Source organism: Cavia porcellus, unplaced genomic scaffold (assembly GCF_034190915.1).
Source record: "Cavia porcellus strain 051 isolate PalLab524CR breed Dunkin Hartley unplaced genomic scaffold, mCavPor4.1 scaffold_29, whole genome shotgun sequence".
NCBI lineage: Eukaryota > Metazoa > Chordata > Mammalia > Rodentia > Caviidae > Cavia > Cavia porcellus.
The window spans coordinates 46,204,894-46,228,524 of record NW_026947512.1 but is presented as its reverse complement, the minus strand read 5'-3'; the positions used below and the strand labels follow the sequence as shown (position 1 = coordinate 46,228,524).

Here is a 23,631-nt window from a genome sequence, read left to right as displayed (position 1 = left end):
CTATTATCTCGATTTGAAGCCCTGTATTACTCTCACCATCTTGTTTTTGACTGATGTTCCCCTATTCTGTTTTGATGGATAGTATCAGGTTCGAAAGTTTAGGCATCAGCTGAGAAGATAATGAGATTCATTATAATGCCCATTCTCGTTTTATCTACTTTTGAAGACCTACAATGTCTCCAATGTTTTGGTTTTGTCGGTTTTGTTCTTTAGTGTTTTGTTCAATTGTATTATAATTAATGATATAGGCAATTCTATTAGAGATAGCGGGAGGCATTATGGTAACCATTGTTGATCACCTTGTATTATGTTTTTATATTATCTATTATGTCCACCCTTTTGACTTGACCGATTCTGTTCTGTTATGTCTCATTTGGTCTTACTCTCTTCCAAAAAAGCAATAAGAACCGTGGGAGCAATGAAACCCAAAATGTGTAATAGTCATTGTACAAAAGAGAGGAAAAGAAAGTGCTCTAAACTATATAACTGCATGTATATTTAAGTGTATAAGATAGAAAATGATATCACAGAGTTTTATTGGATCATTGAACAGAACTGTTTGCAGTATCATTGTTGGAATGTCCACTCTACAAGCTTTAATTTTGTGACTTGAACAATTATTTCTAAGATGGCAATATGTAATCCATTAACTAGTGATTTCCTACTGTTCATTTTTTTCTTCTGTAAATCTGTATAACTTGTACCCTTTCACTGTTTTTTTTTTCTTTTCTCCTTAAATTAAAAAAAAATTGCTTTCTTTAAAAAAAGACATAGGATATTCAGCCAAGGGCTTGAATCCCACAGCAATGTCCTTCATGAGTACAGATGAAAACCTAGGGCCCATGACAACACCTCCCATGAGTCCAGCTGGAGGTCTAGAGCCCACAAGGAGGACTCATGCCAGTCTCTTACAGCCTGTGCTGGAAAGACCCAAAGGTCAGCAGCGGAAGCTAGAAAGTCTATGCCAGCAGGGTGAAGGAGCTGTGCTGCTAGGCTGAAGATTCTACATTGGAGCCAAGAAGTCACATTCAAAACAAAGACCAGAGCTGTCCTGGAAAGGACACAGCCATCCTCAGCGACACAGAGGCCCTGAGCTCCTCTGACGATAAGCACAGTTGAGTACATGCCAGGAAGCCAGCTTGATGAGTTCATCCTGGAGATTAAGCAGCACACATCTTCCTCTCTGGAGCCAATTCTTTAATTTCTTCTGTAACCCACTGGTTGTTTTAGAGACACTGATCAATGAAATATTGTCTTATATTGTTTCTCTTTGCATCATCTTGCAACTGTTGAACTGTTGTTTTCTGATTCCTTGTTATTTTTAAGAGATTTTTTCATTAGTGATTGTAAGGTTCCATCCTGTCTTCAAGGTCCGTGAGTTGATCTTTGGCTTCATTCAGGCAGTTGTGCCAGCTTTCAATGAAATTTTTAACTTCCTGAATATCACTTTGGATCTGTTTCATGCATTCTAATTCTATCTTATATTTATATTGTTCAGTCAAGGTTTCCATCATTTTCTTATGTTATTTTTAATGAATATTTTCTTCAGATATACGCATTTCTTTCATAACGTTTGTCTTTTCATTTTTTACCTGTGAGATTATTTCTGATCTGATTTCCTCTATAGCTTCATGCACTTGTTTCTTTTTTTTTTTTCTTTTTTGTCTTTTTCTTTTTTATCGGTACCGGGGATCGAACTCACAACTGCCTGCTTGCAAGGCAGGCGCTTATGCCGCTGAGCTAAACCCTCAGCATTTGTCTCTTTACTTCAGTTGTTACCATTCCAGAAAGTTCAGCTGTGTGATTTCCAGTGTCTTCCCTTTCAATGTCTCCTCAGTTCTTGGTGAGCTGGAGGACTGCAACTGCGTCTTGCTCTTTCATTGTGCCATTTTCCTCTGGGACTCATGTGGCTGGCAGGCACCCTCCCGATGGACTGCACTGGAACACTGCCCTCAGCAGAGCTTCAGTCCTCTGATATCCCTGTGGCTAACCAGAGCGCACGCACACACACACACACACACACACACACCCCCAACTATGGCACTAGTGACTTCTGCTCTGTGGCCTGTGAGGCTGGCTGTGAGGCTGACTGGATTTCTCTAGGACACTGGGCTTGGCAGAGCTCAGATCCTCCTTGCAGCTAGCATGGACACAACACTGCTCCTCTTATAATTGACTGGGTCGAGTTCGGAACCTCCAGGGCCCAGGCAGCTAGGCAGAGTGCACCCCTGGAGTAGGACAGCACTGGGGCCTTGGGTCTGGCTGGGAGGAGTTCGGAACCTCTTGGACTCAGGCAGCTAGCTCTTTCATGATTTTGGGGTATTTTTATTATTCCAATTTTTCTCCAGGGAATCTCAAACTCATGGCCCTATTCTCTTACTTTCTTAGAGATAAAGCATTCCCACTAATTTAGAGAAATCGAATGTTGTCTAATAAGTTCGTTTTACTTCTGAGGAAAGCTCCACACTTCACCCCTCTCCTGGATATTAAAAGAAGCAAAAGTCACTTTGGCACTACACATATCCTTACCACTGACATGCAACTCTTATCAGGTATTTAGTTATCTATTTTTAATTTTAAATATACATATATATATTTGCTTTTCCATATGTATAGTTGTATTAGGCATGACTTTATATCTTCAGCATGAGAGTTGATCCAATTAACCTAGTTTCCAGTTATTGAAAGTAGGAATCTTAAGAGCATTGCTTTTTAATAGTAGTCATATATATGTTACTTACAATTTTAAAATGAAAACTTTAAGAAAATAAAAAGTTAAAGAAGTAGAACATGAGGTATTGTACGAGCCATGGTATGTGGCAAAGAGCAGACTCGCACTAAGACTTGATTCTGTCCTTCCTTCCCACTCTGATGGTTCCACAAAAGGTTAGAAATCTAGTATATGACAAATAATTAAAATCCAGCAAGTTTAAGTATTTTTCCATCAAAAAAAAAAAAACTTTTCTGAATCCTGTCAATAAAAAATATTTGTCCCTACCACTAAAGAGTACAGACAGGACTAGAAACTGAGTCAGGCTGCTTTTTCTCATTAATGCTTCACTAAAATAGATTGCTAACTTAATATCTGATATCAAGAATTCCTAATTAATCAATTCCAAGTGGGTTAATGAGGCTGCAATTTCTGAGCTCTGCTATTTTAATATCTATCTTATGCATTCTTTTTTAAATGATAAAATAATTTATAAATAAATTCTTGTACCTCAATTTTTTCCCAAACTTGATAAGCAACACAGATTTTTCGGTGCTGAGGACTGAACCTAGGGCCTTCACACTAAGCGACACTCCTGTCCAATTTTTATTTATTTTGAGACAGGGTCTCACTGAGACACTGAATCGCCCAAGATGGGCTCCAACTTGCAATCTTTCTACCTCAGCTTCCCAGGGGGCTGGCATTACAAGAACTCACCACCAGATCTGACTAGGTAGGTTATTCTTAATGAGATGATTTTGATGAAAAAAATAACTAGGTGGCTAATTTTAAAATTATTTTAGAGGAAATCTGATGTTATATTCATTTTTTAAACTTCAAGTCCAGAACGTACTCGAAAAATACTGTATTTAGTTGGTCATACTTTTTAATTTATTATTTATAAGAGCAAGGAACACTTAAAATTTATAAATTACAGTTAAGGTGAGGAATCAGCCTACATTCTCATCAACAAGTGACTGGAAAAGAAAAATATGGTGTATATACTCGATGGACTTCACTCAGACACAAGGAAGTATGAAAATAATGTTATGTGTAAAATGGATGGAGCTGGAGATCATTAAAGTAAGTAAAATAATCCAGACTCACACAAATATTTCATTTTCCCTAATATGCAACCAGAAAAATATGACATGAAAGTAGAAGGCAGACTACATTAGATGAGAAAAAGGTAACAAAGAATGAACAAAGAATATACTTTGTGCACTGAACCTAGTTTTTGTAAAATTGGTAAGTATTGATAAAAATAGTTTTAAAGAAAATAATCAAAAAGCCAAAAAAAATATAAAGTTTTTCCTCAAATTAAGAATATTTTCTGCTTTTATATCAGTCCCTTTTCTTTTTTGTGCTGACTACATCCCCAGCCCTTTTTCAGGCTGGCTTGAACCTGCACTCCTTCTGTACCATAATTCTGACTACAGCTGTGTGTACACCCCATACCCAGCTCCAATCACCATTTAAAGTGTTACATTGAAAAAAAAATACTTCTTTAGAAAAAGTAGGCGGTTAATTATTCTCCATCTTTTCCCTCGATCTTTCTAATCTGTTTATCACTTGATCTTTTATTCTGTAATTTGGAAATATCCACCATTTTCATTATACTACATGAAAAGAGAGTTCGTTAATGAGTTTTAAAGACACAGTATATCTGAAAGCACTGTAATTACCATGACCCAGGAGTTTTAAGTCTAAAACCACAACTCAAACTTGTTTCAGCAAATACACACACACACACACACACACACACACACACACACATACACACACACAAACACACACACACAGATTCATGATACTGAAGAAGCCCGAAATACACTCAGATTCACACTTCCATTCTATTCCTCAGCACTGTCTCCTTATTTCTCTAGGTGCTACCTAGCTCCAGTGTCAGGCAAGTTCTCTCGGTGTGTCAGATATGACCACAATCTCAAGCTCCCTGTGACCTCAAGCTTCACTGTTATATTTAACAATCCCAGAGGCAGTTCACAATTTTTTCCAAAATTCTAGCAAAAGTCTCAGGCTGATTCTCATCATCCTGGTGTCCACAGGCTGGTAGCAGCCAAGTTTGAGGGACTTGTACTCAAAGAAAATATGAAGGATTGTTTTCTCCTCAGGAAAGATCTTGACAGAAAGAAAAACAATTCATTGTCTTTTTAAGGCAGGGTTTTGCTATGCAGTTCAGGCTGGCCTTAATTCACTTAGTAGCCCAGGCTGGCCTTGAACTCCCAGTGATCCTCCTGCCTCAGCCTCTCAAGTGCTGGGATTACAGACACACACCATTACAGCAGGCCTAGAAAAACAATTCTTTTCTGTGGCTATTTCTGTAACAACTTCCTTGAATTATGTAGCTTCTTTTAAATTTATGCAGGTTTCTTCATTCCATCATTTCTTTTTCAGTTCAGAATATAGTCTTGTCACTTCTTAATATCCATGCTTTTCACCTTCTGTGAAATACAGAAAGCAGTGCTATTTGAACTTCACTGCATTGAATACTTTTTAAACCTGACCAAGGCTCTGTCTCTTATTTTAAAATTTTACTTAAGCAAAGGTATACAAACAACATAAGTGTACATCCACTGAAGAACAGATCAGATGTAGTACTTATACAAAATGGAACATTATTCATCCATTAAGAGAACGAAACCCTGTCATTTGTACGATATGGATCAGACCAGAGATCATTACATTAGGAGAGGGACAGAAAGACAAGTAACACGTGGCCTCACTTACACAGAAAATCGGAAACCCCTGATTTTGCAAAAGCTCGCACTAGGTGTAGAATGCTTGTTACCAGAGGCTAGAGGGAGTAGCGAAGAGGAGAAAGGATGATGGGGAAAAGGGAATCAATAGATACTAAGTTAAAAGTAAGTTTTCTTCTACTGTGCAGAACAGTGATAACTATAATGCACTGAACATTTAAAACAACCAGAAGAATTTACATATGCCACTCCATTCAGCTAAGTTTACATGTTTATGCCAGTCATAGCTGGCATAAAATTTTTCTCCTTTACAATTGCTTCTATGAATAACAGTACATACAGTTATGTAAGGCATGCACTGATGAATTTATACATCCATATCTGCCAATCTTGTTACTGGCATTTTAAATTTATATATATTTAATCAATGTGCATCTTATGGACATGAATATAACTTTTATAAAATATTAACTTCAATACATATAAAGAGAAAAGTAGAAACTGAGTTTTTGAATTTATATTGAAATATTCTACATAAATTTTAGAAGTTGTAAGAATGTCACCAAGGTACAAAAATAAAGTGGGTCCTAAGAATTAAGTGATAGATTGCTGCAAGAAGGAAAAAATAATATATAGTTTCAAGACAACTGTTAATTCATAAAATATTGAGGTATTCATAAGGAAAGGGTATTTCCCACAACTGCAAAGTAGGTTAATACATTTAAAATACGTAGAAAAAATAACTGCCTTGTAAGTAGCAATGAAACATACACAACTCACTTTTTTATTTATAAAAATGTTATTGTCCATTGGCTGTTCTTTTATGTTTCTGCTATTTTTCATAAAAATTCCAAGTTTGTTGGTTCCACTTCCTAATTTGTAAAGTACATGCTGAAAATTAACTGCAGATTTCACAGGCTCAATTCCATATGAAACATTTTCAAACTGAAGTATTCCTCTGTAAAATCCAAAACAAAGTCTTAAGTGCTTTTAATGAAATTATTATAAAACTGACAAAATACAAAAGAAAAGAATGTGGTGCTCTGAGTACCGTATTTTGTTCAAAACTGTTTTAACAGCTTATTTTGAAGAAATAGATCACTTCCTGAATTGACAAAACCAAAATTTGTATTTACAAAAGCAACACCTAATCAATTATCCAATCAACTGCAAGGAGCACATCATTTTAATGATCAAATGATTTCCTTGGTATTCAACTCAGTGTCTGATTAAAGCAATAATCAGTGGAAATTTTGATGAATTTTTCTCTGGTCAGCAATATTTTTGAAAAAAACTATATTACCTTTATAAATATATAAGGTGCAATTTTATTATAAAAATAAAACAGCAGTAACAATGAAATAAAATGTATTGATATACCATCTGAATAAGAAATCAACATCAAGATTCTAAAGTTATAGCGAGCTGTGTAATTACCCTTCACTGAACGTGAGTTAATATTTATGTCACAACTATGTAAAAAACAACTTTAAGGTCTAAATTTCAGTATTCCATGTAAGAAACAGTGAAAAATATTTGTTTATGCAAGTGAGGGTCATTATAAAACAAGCTAGAGAACACTAACGGAGAAGAACAAACTCAGGAATTGTTGAAGAGTTCAAGACAGTGATAGTATTTGGAAAAATATGAACATGATGTTAGTAATTATTTGTTTACATATAACATTCCCTCTTATTTTGAAGATAATTTCCTTAAGAAAAAAGTAAGGCTTATTTAATTTCTGCTTTCATATTTCTTAAAATTGAGATATATCATAGATACAACAAACACTCTATTTGCTGAAAAAGCAAACCATCCTAAACTTATCTTTCCAATATACTGTAATCATCATTTCAGTAGATAAGAAAAAAAAGAGGCAGAGCAAAGAGACGAGAGAATCCAAACCCTCAGGGAACTCTGGCCGGTGAGGAAAGTGAGAAGAATCAGAAGCCGTGGGAGGGAGTGCAGCCGAGGATTTAACTGCATAATCTCCCCTGGAAACAGGAAACCCACCCTAGTCACGTATTTAGTGTTAACAGGATAAAGTCACTGCAACCGAAACCCTAACTCTACTATTCAGTAATCAACAACAGAAAATAGATAACCTCAGTCCAGCGCATGTGGTCAATGTAACAACAGAATTTGGATGTCCTTCAATGTATCCTTGATAGTAGCACTCAGGCTAGGAAAGAAGAAAAAGTAAACTGGTTACTTCAGAATGGCAAATTCTCAATGATTTCCTACCTGACAGAACCTTCCCAATATTGCTCCCCAGTGACATGATTTAGAATAAGACTCAAGTGCCACAAAGAAAGTCTCCACATAGTTACATTTGTACTCTATTAAATACTCTACTCAGATTATGACTTGAGAGTACTATTTTATATCCTTATTCCAAAGTAATAATATTCCAAAGTAATAATACTCTGAAGTAACCTTACTCTTAGGTAAGACTGTTATCCAATATATAAATTTAGTTCATCAAATGAAAGACAAAGATTGTATATCTAGATTTCTTTAATACAATAATATGCTGTTATAAAGAGACAAATCATGATAGCACAGGACGTTTGAAGGCTAAACACCCTATGTGAACACAATACAAAAGGGCGACTGACTGGGAAGCTGTACTAAAAAAAAACCCTCAAAGATAAGAAGGGACATTTCACAATTACAAGAGTTCCCCATAAAGATACAAATATTCCAAATTTGTATGCATTAAATGACATAGCTTCAAAAAATATATAGTGAAAAATGAAGGCACAGTTAAAAATAGAAAATTCAAACTCACATTAAAATTTTTAAACATGATTTTTCTTAGTAACTGATAAACACTCAATATCTGCAACTCTGAATCACATGGTTTTGAACATCTAAATAATATATATAGAACACAATACCTGAAAACAATAGAAAATAGTGAAAACACGTGAAACTTGTTAAAAAAAATGAAATGTTATTCTAGGTCCTAAAGCTGGAATCAACACACTGCAAAGCGCCGAGACTCATCAGACTCATCCTACAGAGGCTCGCCTCGGACAACAGTATCATCAAACTGCTGGCACATAGAAGGGCAAACACTGGCCGAGGCAGAAACGCCTTTCCTTTCCCAGAGTCAGTGGTGCCATCAATTTTGGAACAGATAAATCAATGTAAGACTTCTGAGCACACAGTGCTTGATCCTGGAAGTAAGGGAAGGAAGAAGGAACAAGGAAGAGAAATGACAGTCCCATCCATGAGGAGCGAAGCAAGGTAATGTGTAGTTCTGTCCTCCAACACATTAGTGCACATCACTATGTGCCAGGTACTTCTCCAGCCACTAAGGCAGCACCAGTGAATAAAACACACAAAAAGCCAAACTCTCGTGAAAACTTTATTCAAGTGGAGAGACAGAAAACAATATGGCATACTATATTGTTAACTGCCACAGAGAAAAGGCAAACAGGCAAAAGAAGTATAGAGAACGCCAAGAGGAAGACTATAATTTAAAATGGTGCTTAGGAAGGACTAATAGGATACTGTAATTTTGAGCAAATTCCTGAGAAAATGAGGAAGAAAACCATGGTATCTTGGAACACAAAAAGTTTCTGTACCCTAGAAAACAGAAAAGACAAAACTACTGCAAAGAAAAAGACAGTGAATGTGTTAGACTATAGTATGGCTGGAACAAAGTAAAGGTAGAGATTAAGAGTCAACAAAGTCCGAGGCCAAGTGGGAACGGTGTGGTGTACACAGCAAGCGCGGGTACAGCTGAGAATGCCCTTCATAAGCAAAGGGAAGCCACCACCACAGAGTTCCGAGCAGGGACCTCACATGAGCTGATGACCGGTTTTAACAGGGTCAATCTGACTGTCACGTTGAGCACTGACTGTGTGAATGGACATGGACGGTGTGGAAGCAGGGAGACTACTCAAGAAGTGAATGCAATGATCCAACCTAGATACGCGTTTTCTTGAAACTGGGCCTGAACACTAGATGGAGATAAAGGACAAAGATCGGTTCTGGGTTTGTGGTTTTATGGGCAAGCTCAACAGGGTGTACTGAAGAACTACTCGGTGTTGCGACCAGTTATGCAGGTCCTAGGTCCCTCTCCCAGGACACCCTGAGTGGAGGAACCAATCCACTCCAGTCTTTTTCCACCGAGGCATGGGGTTTGGAGAGACCTAGTCCTGTAGTTTGTCATCCTGAACCCAGGAGGTGAGGCGGGTGGGGGATCTGAATGACAAAGTGACACAAGTACTGTCACATGCAAGTAGTCAGGGAGGAAGAAGCAGCCTGAGCATCAGGCGCATCCTTTTATTCACTCAAACACAGGTATGAGCAACAAAGGGCACCTTAGAGGAGAAATAAACAGTAAAAAAGCCTTTATTTACAAATGCAGGTATGAGTAGAAAAGGGAGAAGAAAGACACAGAATGGCCCATTTCCATGATAAGATAGCTAAGGCTCAATTGAAATGTAGTAATCACAAGGTTACATGACGCAGGAAAAGACTGCTTCAAAGCTCAGGGGCATCCAAAGATGTGATCCCATGTGGATGACCCTGTGAGGATGTGCCCGACTGTCCAGTGCAAACACACACTGCAATGCAGTTACATAACCGTGATTTAGCACAAATAAACACACATGGGCTGGTTACGGCACTATGTAAGAATGGAAAGATTAGAAAACACCCTCGAGGGGGCTGGGGATTTAGCTCAGTGGCATAAGCACCTGCCTTGCAAGCAGGCAGTCGTGAGTTCGATCCCTGGTACCGATAAAAAACAAAAAAGGCAAAAAAAAAAAAAAAGAAAACACCCTCGTGTATAAGATTTACACGATAAAGACTCTCGTTTTTGTGCTCTGCTCTGCTCCATGCTGCCCGCTGTTGTTCCTGAGATCTTGCACACAGGCGTTCTTTAATCATGGGCTCTTACCCTTGAAAATCTCCCTATGCCCCACCCCACTGCGGTGGATTGACACATGAAATCTCTAACAGGAACATCTGCTTTTTAGAAATGCCAGAGTAAAGAACAGACAGTATTACGAAGAAAGCCAAAGTCAAATGGGGAAGTGGACCAGGGAACTGCCTCATAAAAAAGGAAAACAAAACTTAGGCAGCATCCAGACAGACCAGAGTCCCAGGGTACTCAGCAAAGAGGAGCTGGAGAAGGAGGATGGTAGAGGACAGAGACAATGTGTGCTGTGATTGCAGTGGGCATCCTCCTCAGTGGGTACTCTGCCTTCCAAGACCAATGAAAGCCTTACTTTTGCTGCTCTTCCTGCCTCTGAGTCCATTCTTTGGGTTTGGGCCAGTGAATGCATTTCTCACATTTGTGCTTGCTTACCTTACTTTATATTTATGTATTCCACAAATTATAAATGCATAAGTGAATAATGGCATCTGTGTTCTGATCCATTTTGAAAGATGCTGAGTCAAGCTAGTGTCTTTAGTGGATGAGGAGTTCAGAAGTTTCTAACAGCTAATCACCTTAAATAAGAAGTCATTCAAAGGGGAAAAAACTGTACATTTGATAAAACAGAACTTAAATCTTACCTGAATATCTGAAGAATAGGCACTTATAGATCCTTGATTATACATATAAACCATAAAATTCTCTCCTAAAAAATACCTAAATATAAAAAAAGAGTGAGACTTCTACAGTTACTCCTTTCTAAACATGCAAAGCAGTATCCCTAAACTGATGACCTCAGGCCGAATCTGATTGACTCTCTGTCCTTGTGAATAAGGTACCAGTGGAAAACAGACACACCTATTCACTGTTACACTGTCTGTGGCAGTAGTCATGCTACAAGAGCCGAAGAAAGTGATCTGAAGAGATCATAAAGCCCTCAATGGCTAAAATATTTTTCCTCTGGGCCTTCAGAGAAAAAGTATGTCAACCTTTGGCTGTATTTTCTTCTGACCTATACTTACATTGTATTCAAAGTACAGTACTCAAAATAATTTCCCAATTTAATGAATTAAAACGATAAGGGACTGCAAGAAGAGGAACAATGCATTTTAAAATTTACACAGATATGAACTGGATGTAGGATTATGAAAGTTTTCTGCTCTTTCTAGGTTTCTCTTCTGTGAATATAATTGCGTTCATAAGGAGATGTAAATGTATTGTGTCAAATTCTTATTTTTAGCACAAATGCTAAAACTTCAAGTGAAGCATTTTCTGGGTATCGTTTCCTATATGTCTTTTAATCATGTTTCCAATTATCATGTTCAATCCAACCCAATGAACCGTAAGTAGACTACACACATTAGCTTCTTTTTGAAGCCTCCACTAAATCTGGTCTCACGAAGTTTGAGCATCTGAAGGCAAGTAACTGCTCCAAAGCACTCCACACTTGACTACGTTTCTCCTTGATTACACCATCTCTTTCTTGGCTTTAACCACTTAACAGTTTTCCCTGAGCCTCCTGCTATATTAACTTATAAAAATTAACAAAAATATGCAATTTTTGGTCAACATGTATTTACATAATCGGACCAGTAATGGTTGAAGACACTGTATCTTTTAGGTATTTGGTCTAATTAAATATGTTCCTTCATCTAAACTCTTTCTTTGTCCTTTACAGATATCCATGGAATTCAATTCTATTTTGTTTGTAGTACTTGTCTTTAAATTTCACTCCTACTTTATAGGTACATCTTTTCAACTTTTTTGATTATATTTAACATATGCATAGTTAGCTTCATTTACTAGAGCTTTGCAATGCATTTTGAAGTTTAGTAGCATGAAGCCTCCAGCATTTTGCTCAACTGATTTGGTTATTTGGAATCTTTTGTAGAGCCATATAAATTTTAGGTTGTTTTACATTTCTGGGGGAAATGCCATTGTAATTTGCTACTGCAAATAGGATTACTCTGATTTTCTTTGAGATAGTTCTTTATTATTGTATAGATATGGTACTAATTTTTTTACTTTGTTTACTACAAATTATTTAATTCATTTATTTTTCTAACAATTTTTTGTGAACTCCTTAAGGTTCTCTATACATTAAGGTCATATAGCTTACAAACCAGGATAATTTAACTCAATGTTAAATGTCCAACCCGAATGTCTCTTTCTTTGGCCTAACTGCTCTGTCAAGAACTTCCAGTACTATCTTGAAGAGCCATTATAAGAGAGGGTTTCTTACCTTGTTCGTAATCTTAGGAGATCTTAAAGTTAAGGTCTTTAACTTTCCACTAATGATCATATTGTTAGCTATGGTCTTGTAACACATGGTCTTTATTGGATTGAGATACATTCCTTCTACACTTAATTTGTTGAGAGTTTTTAATCACAAAGGATGTTGAAACCCACAGCTCCCTCCCATGTTTTAAATCAAATTAATTTTCAACTAACCATTTCCCCTGGGATGTCCCACAAGCAATTCATATACAGCTTTTCCAACACTGAGCCCACATTTCCCTGGAGTCACTCTATTCACCTTCTCCTTATGATCTGACCACAGAGGACTACTTGTCCTGCTAGCTAATTATCCCACAGCTCAAGTCTCCAGGAGTAGCAGCCCCATTTTTCTCAGTTCCAAATCGCCATTCAGAAATGTCTAACTGAGATATTAGCACCAAAAACTTAAGTTACAAGGGAGCATCAGTTCATCCAAAACATACAAATTTTAATGGGAATTATATTTATTTTTCCACATTTCATCTTTATTACAACGAAGCAGTTTAATAAACATAAAATGAAATTCAAACTAAAGAATAAAAGTTTACCTTGGATTTAGGTACACAGTATATGGCTTCCCATCTATTGGAATCATATAGGATATCTGGTCCTAGAGAATCAAGAACAACTGTGAGTAAGACAAGTTTAATACAAGACACAAAACAATTCCATATCAAATAATACTTAACATGTCTTTATTAAAATATTTCAGACTACATGTAATTTAAAATCTGCAACAAAATATCAAAGACTTAAAACATTTATTATGTATCCACGCCTGTAATTTCCACAAAAAATATACTAAACTGAGCATTTACAAAGGATTAGAGATTAACCTCATTAGTATTGCCTATTTCTCATCTTTTTAAATGGAAGATTCATTTTTAGTTTGTTTGTTTTGTTCTGCTCTGTTTTTTGAGACAGGGTTTCACTATGTCGTTCACACTGGCCTCGAACTCACAGTGATCCTCTTGCCTCAGCCTCCACAATGCCTGCATTACATGCATGTGCCACCGCTCCTGGCAAATGAAAGATCTGTGAACAAATCTGCTATTGTCTTTGACTGCACCATTACTATTTTCAAGTTGGAAACTCTGATAGTAATAGGGCGGGAAGTCAGTGAATCTAAGTGCCAAGATATTACTCAGCAAAAAAGAACACATGAAAAGCAAGAGTTAGAGCATGTATAAAAAGAAAAAATAGGTAAAGCACATAAAAACTTTAAAATACATAAATACCAAGACACTGATAAAGTTAAACACTCTTCAACAGTGAAGCCTCCTCTACCAAGCACAAAATTTATTTGTTTTTTTTTAATTCATTCTCATTGATATTTTAAGTTTCTTTTTTTTTTTTTTTTTTTTTTTTTTTGGTCTTTTTGAGACAGGGTTTTACTATGCAGCGCTATGAAAAGAAACAATCAATATTCTATTCAAACCAAAGGATGAGGCAGGTTGCTCAGAAATCAGCAGTGAAAAAGCAAACCAGCAGCTGTCCATCCGTAGTGGTAAGTTGATATTATGTATGGAGCAATGAGAAGAGCATTTCATACCTATCACAATCTTCCCTAATCATGAGAAAACACCAGATCATGAAAGAAAAAGGCACAGTTCCATGGGCAGCTTCATCTGAATGCAATGAACGACTGCTACAGCGTCCTGATTTCTTTTTTTTTTTTTTTTTTTTTTTTTTTTCTTTTTCTTTTTTATCGGTACCGGGATTCAAAGTCATGACCACCTGCTTACAAGGCAGGTGCTTATGCCGCTGAGCTAAATCCCCAGCCCCCAGATTGGCTACTTCTAAGTCAGGTTTACTCATGCACATGACAATACCAAAAAGATCTAATAAATCAGCAAATAAAACATTTATCTCCTACTAAAAACAGAAACATAGAAAGACCAGTCCTTCCCATGGTGGCTGCTGGGATCCAGGTGAACCCTGCAAGAAGGTCCAGAGACTGGCCCCTCCCTTCACTGCTGTTGCAAACTCAGGTGAACTGTGCAGGAAGACCCGGAGAGCAGTGGGAGACTAGCCACCCTGCAGGCACCCAGCCAGGGTGCACAGGATGGACAGGCTGGACTAGCAGCCTGAAATTGTCAGAAACACAGTAACAACCTGAGCCAGCAGGTGCTAAGTGAGTTGAAGCAGCACTATACTTGAGGATTAAAAACATGGAACAGAAGCAGGCTGGGCCTCAGTCCACTTCTTATTTATTTTTTCTTTTATACTTTTTGCTATGTTCTGTTTTGCCATGTTTTTCTTTTGGTATGTTTCTGTTTTTCAGGGTGTGTGGTTATTTTTGTTTCCTGTGGTTTTATTTTCCTTTCTCTCTCTTTTCTCCTTTTCTTTCATAAGTAGATCTCTTAAATTTTTGTTTTATTCTACTCGACCTTTACCACTCTATCATCAATTATCCAGGTCAGTTTTCTGATACTGTCATGTGAGTGACCACTGTCTTTCCTCTGTCTGGTTCACTTCAGTGCTCCCAAGCTTTCTCTTTCCGATCCTCCTCTGTCACATCCCACAATTACCCAACATGTGGACAATCATCCTACAATCCCCCCAATCCTACCCCAACTGTATTTACCCTCATTCATCTCTTCAACCTACCCGCTACCCTCTTAAACTTCCCACCACAACAATGTAAAATCACTCGGTTAAGTGAAAAATCATCACATTCAAGTTCTTGATATATCTGGAATTATATAACTGTAGAATTTGCTCCTATGGCTAAAGATATCAGGCTAATATTACCACAGTTTATCACTAGCCAGACTGTGCTTGAATTTATTGTTATTGCTAGCTGTACTAATTTAACAGGATGCCATAACTGTTCTAATCAATTTTTCTCCCCTGTATACAACACTGCAAGGGGTCATAACCATCACCATAATCCAGTGCCATAGAAATGGGCCTTGAGTCAAAAAGATAGAAACTCCACATGTTTAATAAATTGGAAAGGCAGATTCTTGGAATATACAGAAAGACCAAGAATCACCTACATCTAAAAGACATCCTGAGGAACAGACATTTCCTAGGAAAGCCTCAGCACCAGGGTTAAAGCTATATAACACAAGAAATCTGCAAGCTTCAACACAGAAAACAAAGTAAAATAAAAATAGAAAATGACAATACAAACAAGCAACATGCAACCACAAATGCCCAGTCCACCCCAGACAAATCCAAAGCACAAAGAGGCAGAGAAAACTGGAGGATGACCTCTGGAACGCTCCTGAATAAGAGCAGCACTGAAAAAACACAAGAGGACACAGAACGTAATTTCTCAGCTACCAAAAGAGATGACAATCAAAAAGAATGAAATCAAAGCAGACACAGATTTTTAAAAAACAGAGAAGGTTTGGAAATCTATGGAAACTATGAATACCTAACATACAAAAGAAATGGAATAAAACAGCTCCAAACATAAATCCAGGCAATTAAAAACTCCACTGAAAGTACATGCAACAGATTGAATGAAGGCAAGGATAGAATATCAGATCTAGAAGACATGATTGTGACTAAAAATCCAGAAAACAGATCTTAAAATAACAAGAGACTATGAGAAATCAACCCAAGCCACAAGATGAAGCAAAAAACAACATAAGATTGATTGAAAAAGGCTAGAGACAATGCAAGAGTCATTACAAAAAAAAAATCTTCACAGAAATAATTTCAGAAAAATTTCCAGACACGGATACAGAATTTGATATACAAATAAATAAAGCACATATAATTCTAAATAGCCACGACAAAAATAAATCTATACCAAGACTGTAATAATCAAGAATAGTCAAGACTCCAGAAAATCAACACAAGAACAAAACATTAAAAGCAGCTAGAGAAAAAACAAATCACCTATAAAGGAAAGTCCATCAGAATCATAGCAGACTTTGTAACAGAAAATATGCCCCCACCCAGCCAGAATACTTCAGTTTCTTAATTTCCTAAGTAATAGTTCCCATTGCAGTTCTGGTTGTTTCAGTCTCCTAAAAACAAATAGTCACTGTGATGCACAGCTGGTCACTATGATGCATGCTGAAAGATGCAATCCCCAACTGACAAGCCATTCTGCCTTTGTACTTTCTGCTTGCTTATCCCAGATAAGCCCTAGACCATCAGAGATCAGGGTCTGACATTTTGAGAAACAACTGATTCCTAATCAGTGCCTGTCTGATGTTAAATAAATCTGCTTCCAAATCCTGGGTGTCATTTTGGTGTTTCTTCTCCATGTTACAACTTCTCAACATAAACCTTCAAGTCAAGAGAGATTGGACTGAGGCATTTCAAACCATAAAGGAAAAAAATCTTCAATCCAGATTGGTATAATTCACAAAACTGACTTTTTAAATCAATAAATAAGATACTTTCATGACAAAGAACAATTGAAGAAATTTATGACCACCAAATCAACCCTACAGAATGCTCTAAAAGATGTATTACGAAGAGATCACAAGCACAAGAACACCAATAGAAAGAAGTCACCAGCAGGAAAAGCAGTTAAACAGAGAAACATGGAACCAACAACAGGAAAATAACATGAAAATGATTAACCAATACATTACAGTTATATCCATCAATGAAAATGGTCTCAACTCACCAATTAAAAGAAACAGACTGATAGAATGAATCAAGAAACACTCCACATGCTGCATTCAAGAAAAATAAACTCATAAACTAAAAGACACAGAATGAAAAATAATTCTCCATGCCACAGAAACCTAGAAAAAAGAAAAGGTAGTTATTTTGTTTGCCAACTAGCTAAACATTAAGCCAAAACTGATCAAAAGAGACAAACAAGGTTACCACATGCTTCTTAAGGGAAAACTCCAATAAGAGATAACAATTATAAATACATATGCACCAAACATCAGTGTACTCAACTACATAAAACGTATTAACAGACATGAAAAACCAAATGAGCACTACTAATGCAATTGTATTGGGAGACCTTAATACCCCATTCTCACAAACAGATGGATCAACTGAAAGGATTTTGGCCCAGATGGGACACTGTAGCTGGTGAGAACCAAGGAGCTCTATCTCCCCCTAGGAATTTACCTGTGGCTCTATCTTCCCCACCTCTAGGAATTTGCCTCTGGTGCAAAACAAATGCCAATGAGCTATCTGTGCATCTCTAATGCCCCTCAGGCACCACCTTAAACCTAAGCTACTTATATGCCCCCACTCCACGTGCCTGCCAGAAAAAAAGCCAGACTTCAGTGTTGGGGGAGGGGGTTGTTTTCTCTCTCCACATTCTCAGAATAAAGGCCTCTTTTGTTTTATACTTCTCATCTTTTGGATATGCTACAATCTTATCATTTGGTGCCGTGACTCGGATCAGCAGGTGAGTGACTCCTGGGACCCTCTTAGTCTGAGTCCCATGCCGATTCACGAACTGGACTGCACCCTGGATTAATTCTTCACTTTTCAACATGCAGGAACTGCTTAATTTGTCGCCAATTGCTCGCAAACAACACCAGCCCAATTTATCACAGGTGAGCAAACTCCAGAGAATTCTTCAGTGCTGGGCTAGGCCCCATGTGGGTTTTCTCCCCCTTCCTGGATTTGTGTGATGCTCTTATGTCTTTAGACAGCCCAAGGCAGAGTTTTTCTGGGCCAAGTTCCACACTAAAAAACTCTCACGTCCTTTAGAGCTTTAAGCTTTCACAGGCAGAGCCGTTACTAAAATCCATGAGAAATTCACCCATGGAGTTCTTGGTGATGACTGAGAAATACGAGATTTGTAACTGATCATAACTACCGTTCAATCCAAAGGACACAGGTGACGGCCCAACCTTTGGACCACGGTCCGTTTCTTGCCTGAGATTTAGCCATGGGAAATATCTTTTCTACTTCCCAAAAGACCACACCTTTGCAATGCTTGATTTCCAATCTGAGTACTCTTAAATTTTAAAAAACCATAAAAACCAAACAATCTTTTACTGCCAGGAGGCTTGGCCGATCTACCCAATTAACAGCAGCCCATGGCCCAAAGAGGGGACATTTTACCCCTGTATTCTCAAAAATTTATATGATTTTTGAGACACTGGTGACAAGTTAACAGAAATTTCGTATATACAGGCTTTCCTCACGCTGAGAACATGCCCCTCTCTCATTAAACCATGTATGCCTGCTCAGATATTTTTAGCTAACTCTACTGCACCGCAAACTTTCCCCTCCTGCCCTCATGACCCATTGGAGGAAGTACCCCTGGTCTTTTATCCGCCCCCTCCTCCCTATCCCCAAAATCAATCCTCGCAGTTGTCTCCCGCTGTGCGATCATCTTCCCCTCCCTCTCCCGGGACCCCTAATTCTCCCAGCAGCTCTAATCCCTCTGTTAGCACTTCTTCACAGTCTCCCACCTCTCATTCTCCTGAGAATTTTTTGTCCCCTTCTGCATTCTTACCGCCCGCCCACCATACTAGGTCTCAGTCACTATCTCCTTCCAGCAGGCTACGTGACTGCTGGTGCAGCTCACACAGGGGACAGTCGCCATGTTACAGCCCTCTGCCACGTGAAAGGGCGCTGCCATCTTGGGACAGATTGCACGGGCAATGGCGGCACCCTTGTGGCTCCTCTTGTGATCAGCAACAGCCACCCTGTTGTGGACCACATGACAATTTACTGTGCTGCAACTAAATCACTGCAAGGCACACAGTGAGATGCCAACAGCCTGTGTCTCCTTGTCCCTGTTGACCAGCAGCCGCTTTATAGCCAATCTACAGATAACTGCTCACACGCATCTACTGGATGGATGGCTGCCCAATGGCCATCTACTCCACAATCTTCTCCTCAATCTCTGGTACCACTTCGGGAGCAAGCTGGCCCCAAGGGACTTGTTAATATATATTTGCCTTTCTCCCGTTCTAACTTATCTCAGATTACCCATAAATTAGGTAGCTTCTCTGTTGACCCAAAGAATTATATCAGGGAATTTGAATTTATAACTAATTGTTATGATTTACATTTTAAGGATATTTATGTGATTCTAAGCATCACCCTCAGCTCACAAGAGCGAACTCAGCTGTGGCAGGCAGCTCAAGAAGAAGCTGCTAGCAGACATAAGGCAAACACCGCTGAAAATGACCCTGGACCTACTGCAGTGCCAGAACAGGATCCTAACTAGAACTATTAAAATGGAGAAGGTTCAAAAAATTACATAAGATGATTGAATGTCTAATTGTGGGCCTTAATAAGATTGCTCACAAACATACTAACTATAACAAACTTTTAGAACAGGTCCAGGGGGCTAATGAAAACCCAGCTGTGTTCCTAAATCGGCTTAGGGAAACCTTAATTAAGTTTACTAATATAAACCCAGACTCCAAAGGGATAATTGTTGTTAACTCTTATTTTATTTCCCAATCTGCTCCTGGTATTCGTGCAAAATTACAAAAGATTGAACATGGCCCTCAAACTCCACAGGGAGATCTTCTTAAATTAGCTTTCTGTGTCTTCAACAACAGAGATAAAATTCAAAAAGAGGAAAAACAAGCTCAAAAAATGAAGTTTGCTAAATATCAGTCTGATCTCTTAGCAGCGGCACTTGGGGCTCCCAAGACAGGAAATCCAAAACAAGGTGCAGCTGCCCGAGCCCTGCCCAGACCGTGCTTTAAATGCAGCAAACAAGGACACTGGGAAAAAAAACTGCCCCAACCCTGGCATTCCTTTAGAGCCGTGTCCCTACTGCAACGTTAAGGGCAACTGGAAGAGTGACTGTCCTAGCCGCCAGCAAGCAGGTAAGCCATCTTCTAACTCCTTGCCCTCATAGGAGATTCCATCAATGCCAGATTCGCCGCTTACTGATCTGCTCGGACTTGCTGCTGAAGATTGACAGGGCTCGGGGCTCACAGCCCCCACTCTGGTATCCTTGTCAGAGCCCTGAGTCTCACTGGAGGTCTCAGTTAAGACACTATCTGTGGACACGGGGGCAACTTATAGCATACTTCCTGAGTTTTCAGGACCTTGTAGTAAGTCCTCAATCTCTGTTGTGTGCATTGATGGCCAGCCTACCCAGCCTTTGCAAACTGGGCCTGTCCCATGCAGATTCCAGACTCGATTCTTTACTCATAGCTTCTCAGTAATCCCAACATGTCCTACACCCCTTTTAGGTAGAAACCTCCTTCAAAAGCTTAACTTCTCCTTTACCTTCTCCCTCCCCACAGCCTTAATCCTCCAAACAGCCTCACAATGCATCGCAAAGCCATTCCCTCCCCTTTCTTCTTCTCTGATTGACCCCATAGTTTGGGATATCTCCAATCCCACCCTTGCTATTCATGCCACACCTGTTTTAATCTGTCTCAGGGATCCTCCAATTTTTCCTTGCGTTCCCCAATACCCCATAGCTCTTCAACATTTACAGGGATTTAAACCCATAATTAAGCACCTTTTAGACAATGGTTTTCTTAAACCTACCCATTCACCCCATAATACTCCCATTCTCCAGGTACTCAAGCCTGGTGGGTCCTATCGCCTGGTACAGGACCTTAGGGTAATCAACAGTGCTGTTACCCCAACCCACCCAGTGGTGCCAAATCCCTATACCATGCTCTCTCATATCCCTCCCTCCACTACTCATTTTACAGTTATAGATCTTAAAGATGCTTTCTTTACTATCCCCCTACACCCTGATTGTCAGGATCTCTTTGTGTTTACATAGACTGACCCAGACACACTCGGTCTCAACAACTTACTTGGACAGTGCTCCCCCAAGGGTTCAGACATAGTCCCCACTTCCTTAGTCAAGCTCTCGCTACTGACCTCACAGAACTTGATCTCAAACCTAGTATCCTTCTTCAATACATAGATGATCTTCTGTTATGTTCTCCATCCCACATGTTAGCCATACACCATTCAGCCAGTCTTCTTAATTTCCTTGCTAGTCATGGATACAGGGTCTCTCCCGCTAAAGCCCAGATAGCCTCCCCAAAAGCAAATACCTAGGTCTTGCTCTCAACCCCACCACTCGTTCCATCACCACAGATTGTAAGGCAATTCTTTGAGATCTCCAGGTGCCCACAACTAAACAACAGGTTACATCTTTCCTAGGTTTAGCTAATTTCTTTCGTCTCTGGATTCCTAACTTTACAGCCCTAGCTCAACCCCTCTACAAGGCTGCTAAGGGTCCCTTATCAGAACCCCTGGACCCTACTATGCCCATACATGCCTCCTTTCATAAATTAAAAGAGGCTCTCCTAAAAGCTCCAGCTCTTACCCTTCCTGGTCCCACCCAACCATTCACTCTATATACTACTTCTCAGGGCCACAATGCTATAGGTGTACTAGGATACAAAAAGGGACCTTCTTCTCAAACAGTAGCTTACTTGTCAAAACAGTTAGACAACACAGTAAAAGGATGGGCTCCTTGTCTCCGAGCCATTGCAGCTGCAGCCCTCCTGACACAGGAAGCTAAGAAGTTTACATTAGGGCAGTCTATTACAGTACACTCACCTTATCACCTACGTGAGCTCATCTCACATAAGGTGCTCCCTGCCCTGATGACCCCTTCTCGCCTTTAACGGTACACTTAACTCTCTCTCAACTATTGCAATAGTGATCCTCTTAATGTGGCAACCTTACTTCCCACCTCAGAAGGCCATCCTCACCATGACTGTATTGAGTTCTTACAGATGACTCCCACTCCTTTCCCTCACATCAGCAGCACACCTCTCTCTTTAGCCTTTGACACATGGTTCATAGATGGCAGTTCAACAAACACAGACAACCAAAAAAAGGCAGGATATGCAATAGTCAACCAGTCAAAAGTTAGAGAGGCAAATCCACTGCCAGCTGGCACCTCATCCCAGAGGGCAGAACTTATTGCCCTTACAAGGTCTCTTACACTAGCAAAAGACAAAATCATAAATATATACACAGACTCAAAGTATACATTTAGCATTTTACACTCTCATACCTCTATCTGGCAAGAACGGGGTTTTATTACCTCTCAGGGAACCCCCATCATTAATGCTCCCCTTATCCTTAAACTTCTAGAGGCAGCCCAACTCCCAAATCAGGCAGCAGTTATTCATTGTAGAGGACACCAAAACTCTACAGATCCTATCACTCAAGGCAATGCCTTTGCAGATTCACAGGCCAAGTTAACTGCACAAGGGCCCTGCCCTTCTCATCTTCTCCTGTTAGTCCCAAACAGTCTACCTCAGCCTACTTATTCACCAGAGCAGTTACAGCTACTTCATAAACCAGGTTACACACAAAACATTCAGGAATGGATTTTTTAGGGATCAAAACTTGTTCTCCCACATCAATAGGCCTTAGACATCATCACTGACTTACAGAACTGTTTTCATATAGGATCACAGGCCCTATACAAACTCTTAGCCCCAATAGTCACACACCCTTCTCTAAAAGCTATCATTCTTAAGATTACTCACACCTATTATCTCTGTGCTACGACCTCTCCTCGGGGACATATAGCACCCCCTTCCTTTCCTACCCATCAGTTTCGAGGACACACCCCTGGTCAGGACTGGCAGATAGATTTTACACACATGGCCTACCACAAAAACTTTCAAATATCTTCTCACCTTTGTTTGTACCTTTTCAGGATGGATAGAAGCCTTTCCCACAACCAGTGAAACTGCTGATGTAGTTACCAAAGTCATATTACAAGAAATCATTCCGAGGTTTGGTCTACCTCAGAGTATTTAGTCAGATAATGGTCCCACCTTTATTTCTCAGATCACTCAACAGGTATCCTCAGGCTTACACATCACCTGGCACCATCCACAATCCTCAGGAAAAGTAAAAAAGACAAATGGCCTCATAAAGACACACCTTACAAAGCTCACTTTAAAACTACACCAACCTTGGCCTCAACTTTTGCCCTTAGCCTTAGTCAAGCTCAGGGCACTTCCCAGGGCTCCCACCTTCTTAAGTCCTTTTAAACTTATGTACGGCAGGCCATTCTCACTCCACAATCTTTATACTCCCCCAAATCTCCCTCCCCTTGCTGACTATGACCCAGTCCTCTCCTTCCTCCAACACTTGTTGAGACAACATGCTGATCTCCG

The 23,631-nt window shown here is 39.1% G+C and overlaps 1 protein-coding gene across 5 annotated transcripts in view; it reads right to left on the bottom strand.

Moving 5' to 3' along the window:
• The window catches only part of LOC100735053 (disintegrin and metalloproteinase domain-containing protein 32), a 125,172-nt gene that overhangs the window by 86,021 nt on the left and 15,520 nt on the right, over nucleotides 1-23,631 (bottom strand). For all 5 annotated transcript variants that reach the window (XR_010044355.1, XM_063239653.1, XM_063239655.1 and 2 more), the window contains exons 3-6: nucleotides 13,147-13,208; nucleotides 10,963-11,038; nucleotides 7,533-7,609; nucleotides 6,208-6,385 (exon numbers count right to left, since the gene is read on the bottom strand). Coding sequence is in view for 4 of the 5 variants with exons in the window: in XM_063239653.1 (XP_063095723.1) it covers nucleotides 6,208-6,385; nucleotides 7,533-7,609; nucleotides 10,963-11,038; nucleotides 13,147-13,208 (393 nt within the window). In the remaining variant the exon portion in view is untranslated. The remainder of the gene's footprint in view (nucleotides 1-6,207; nucleotides 6,386-7,532; nucleotides 7,610-10,962; nucleotides 11,039-13,146; nucleotides 13,209-23,631) is intronic.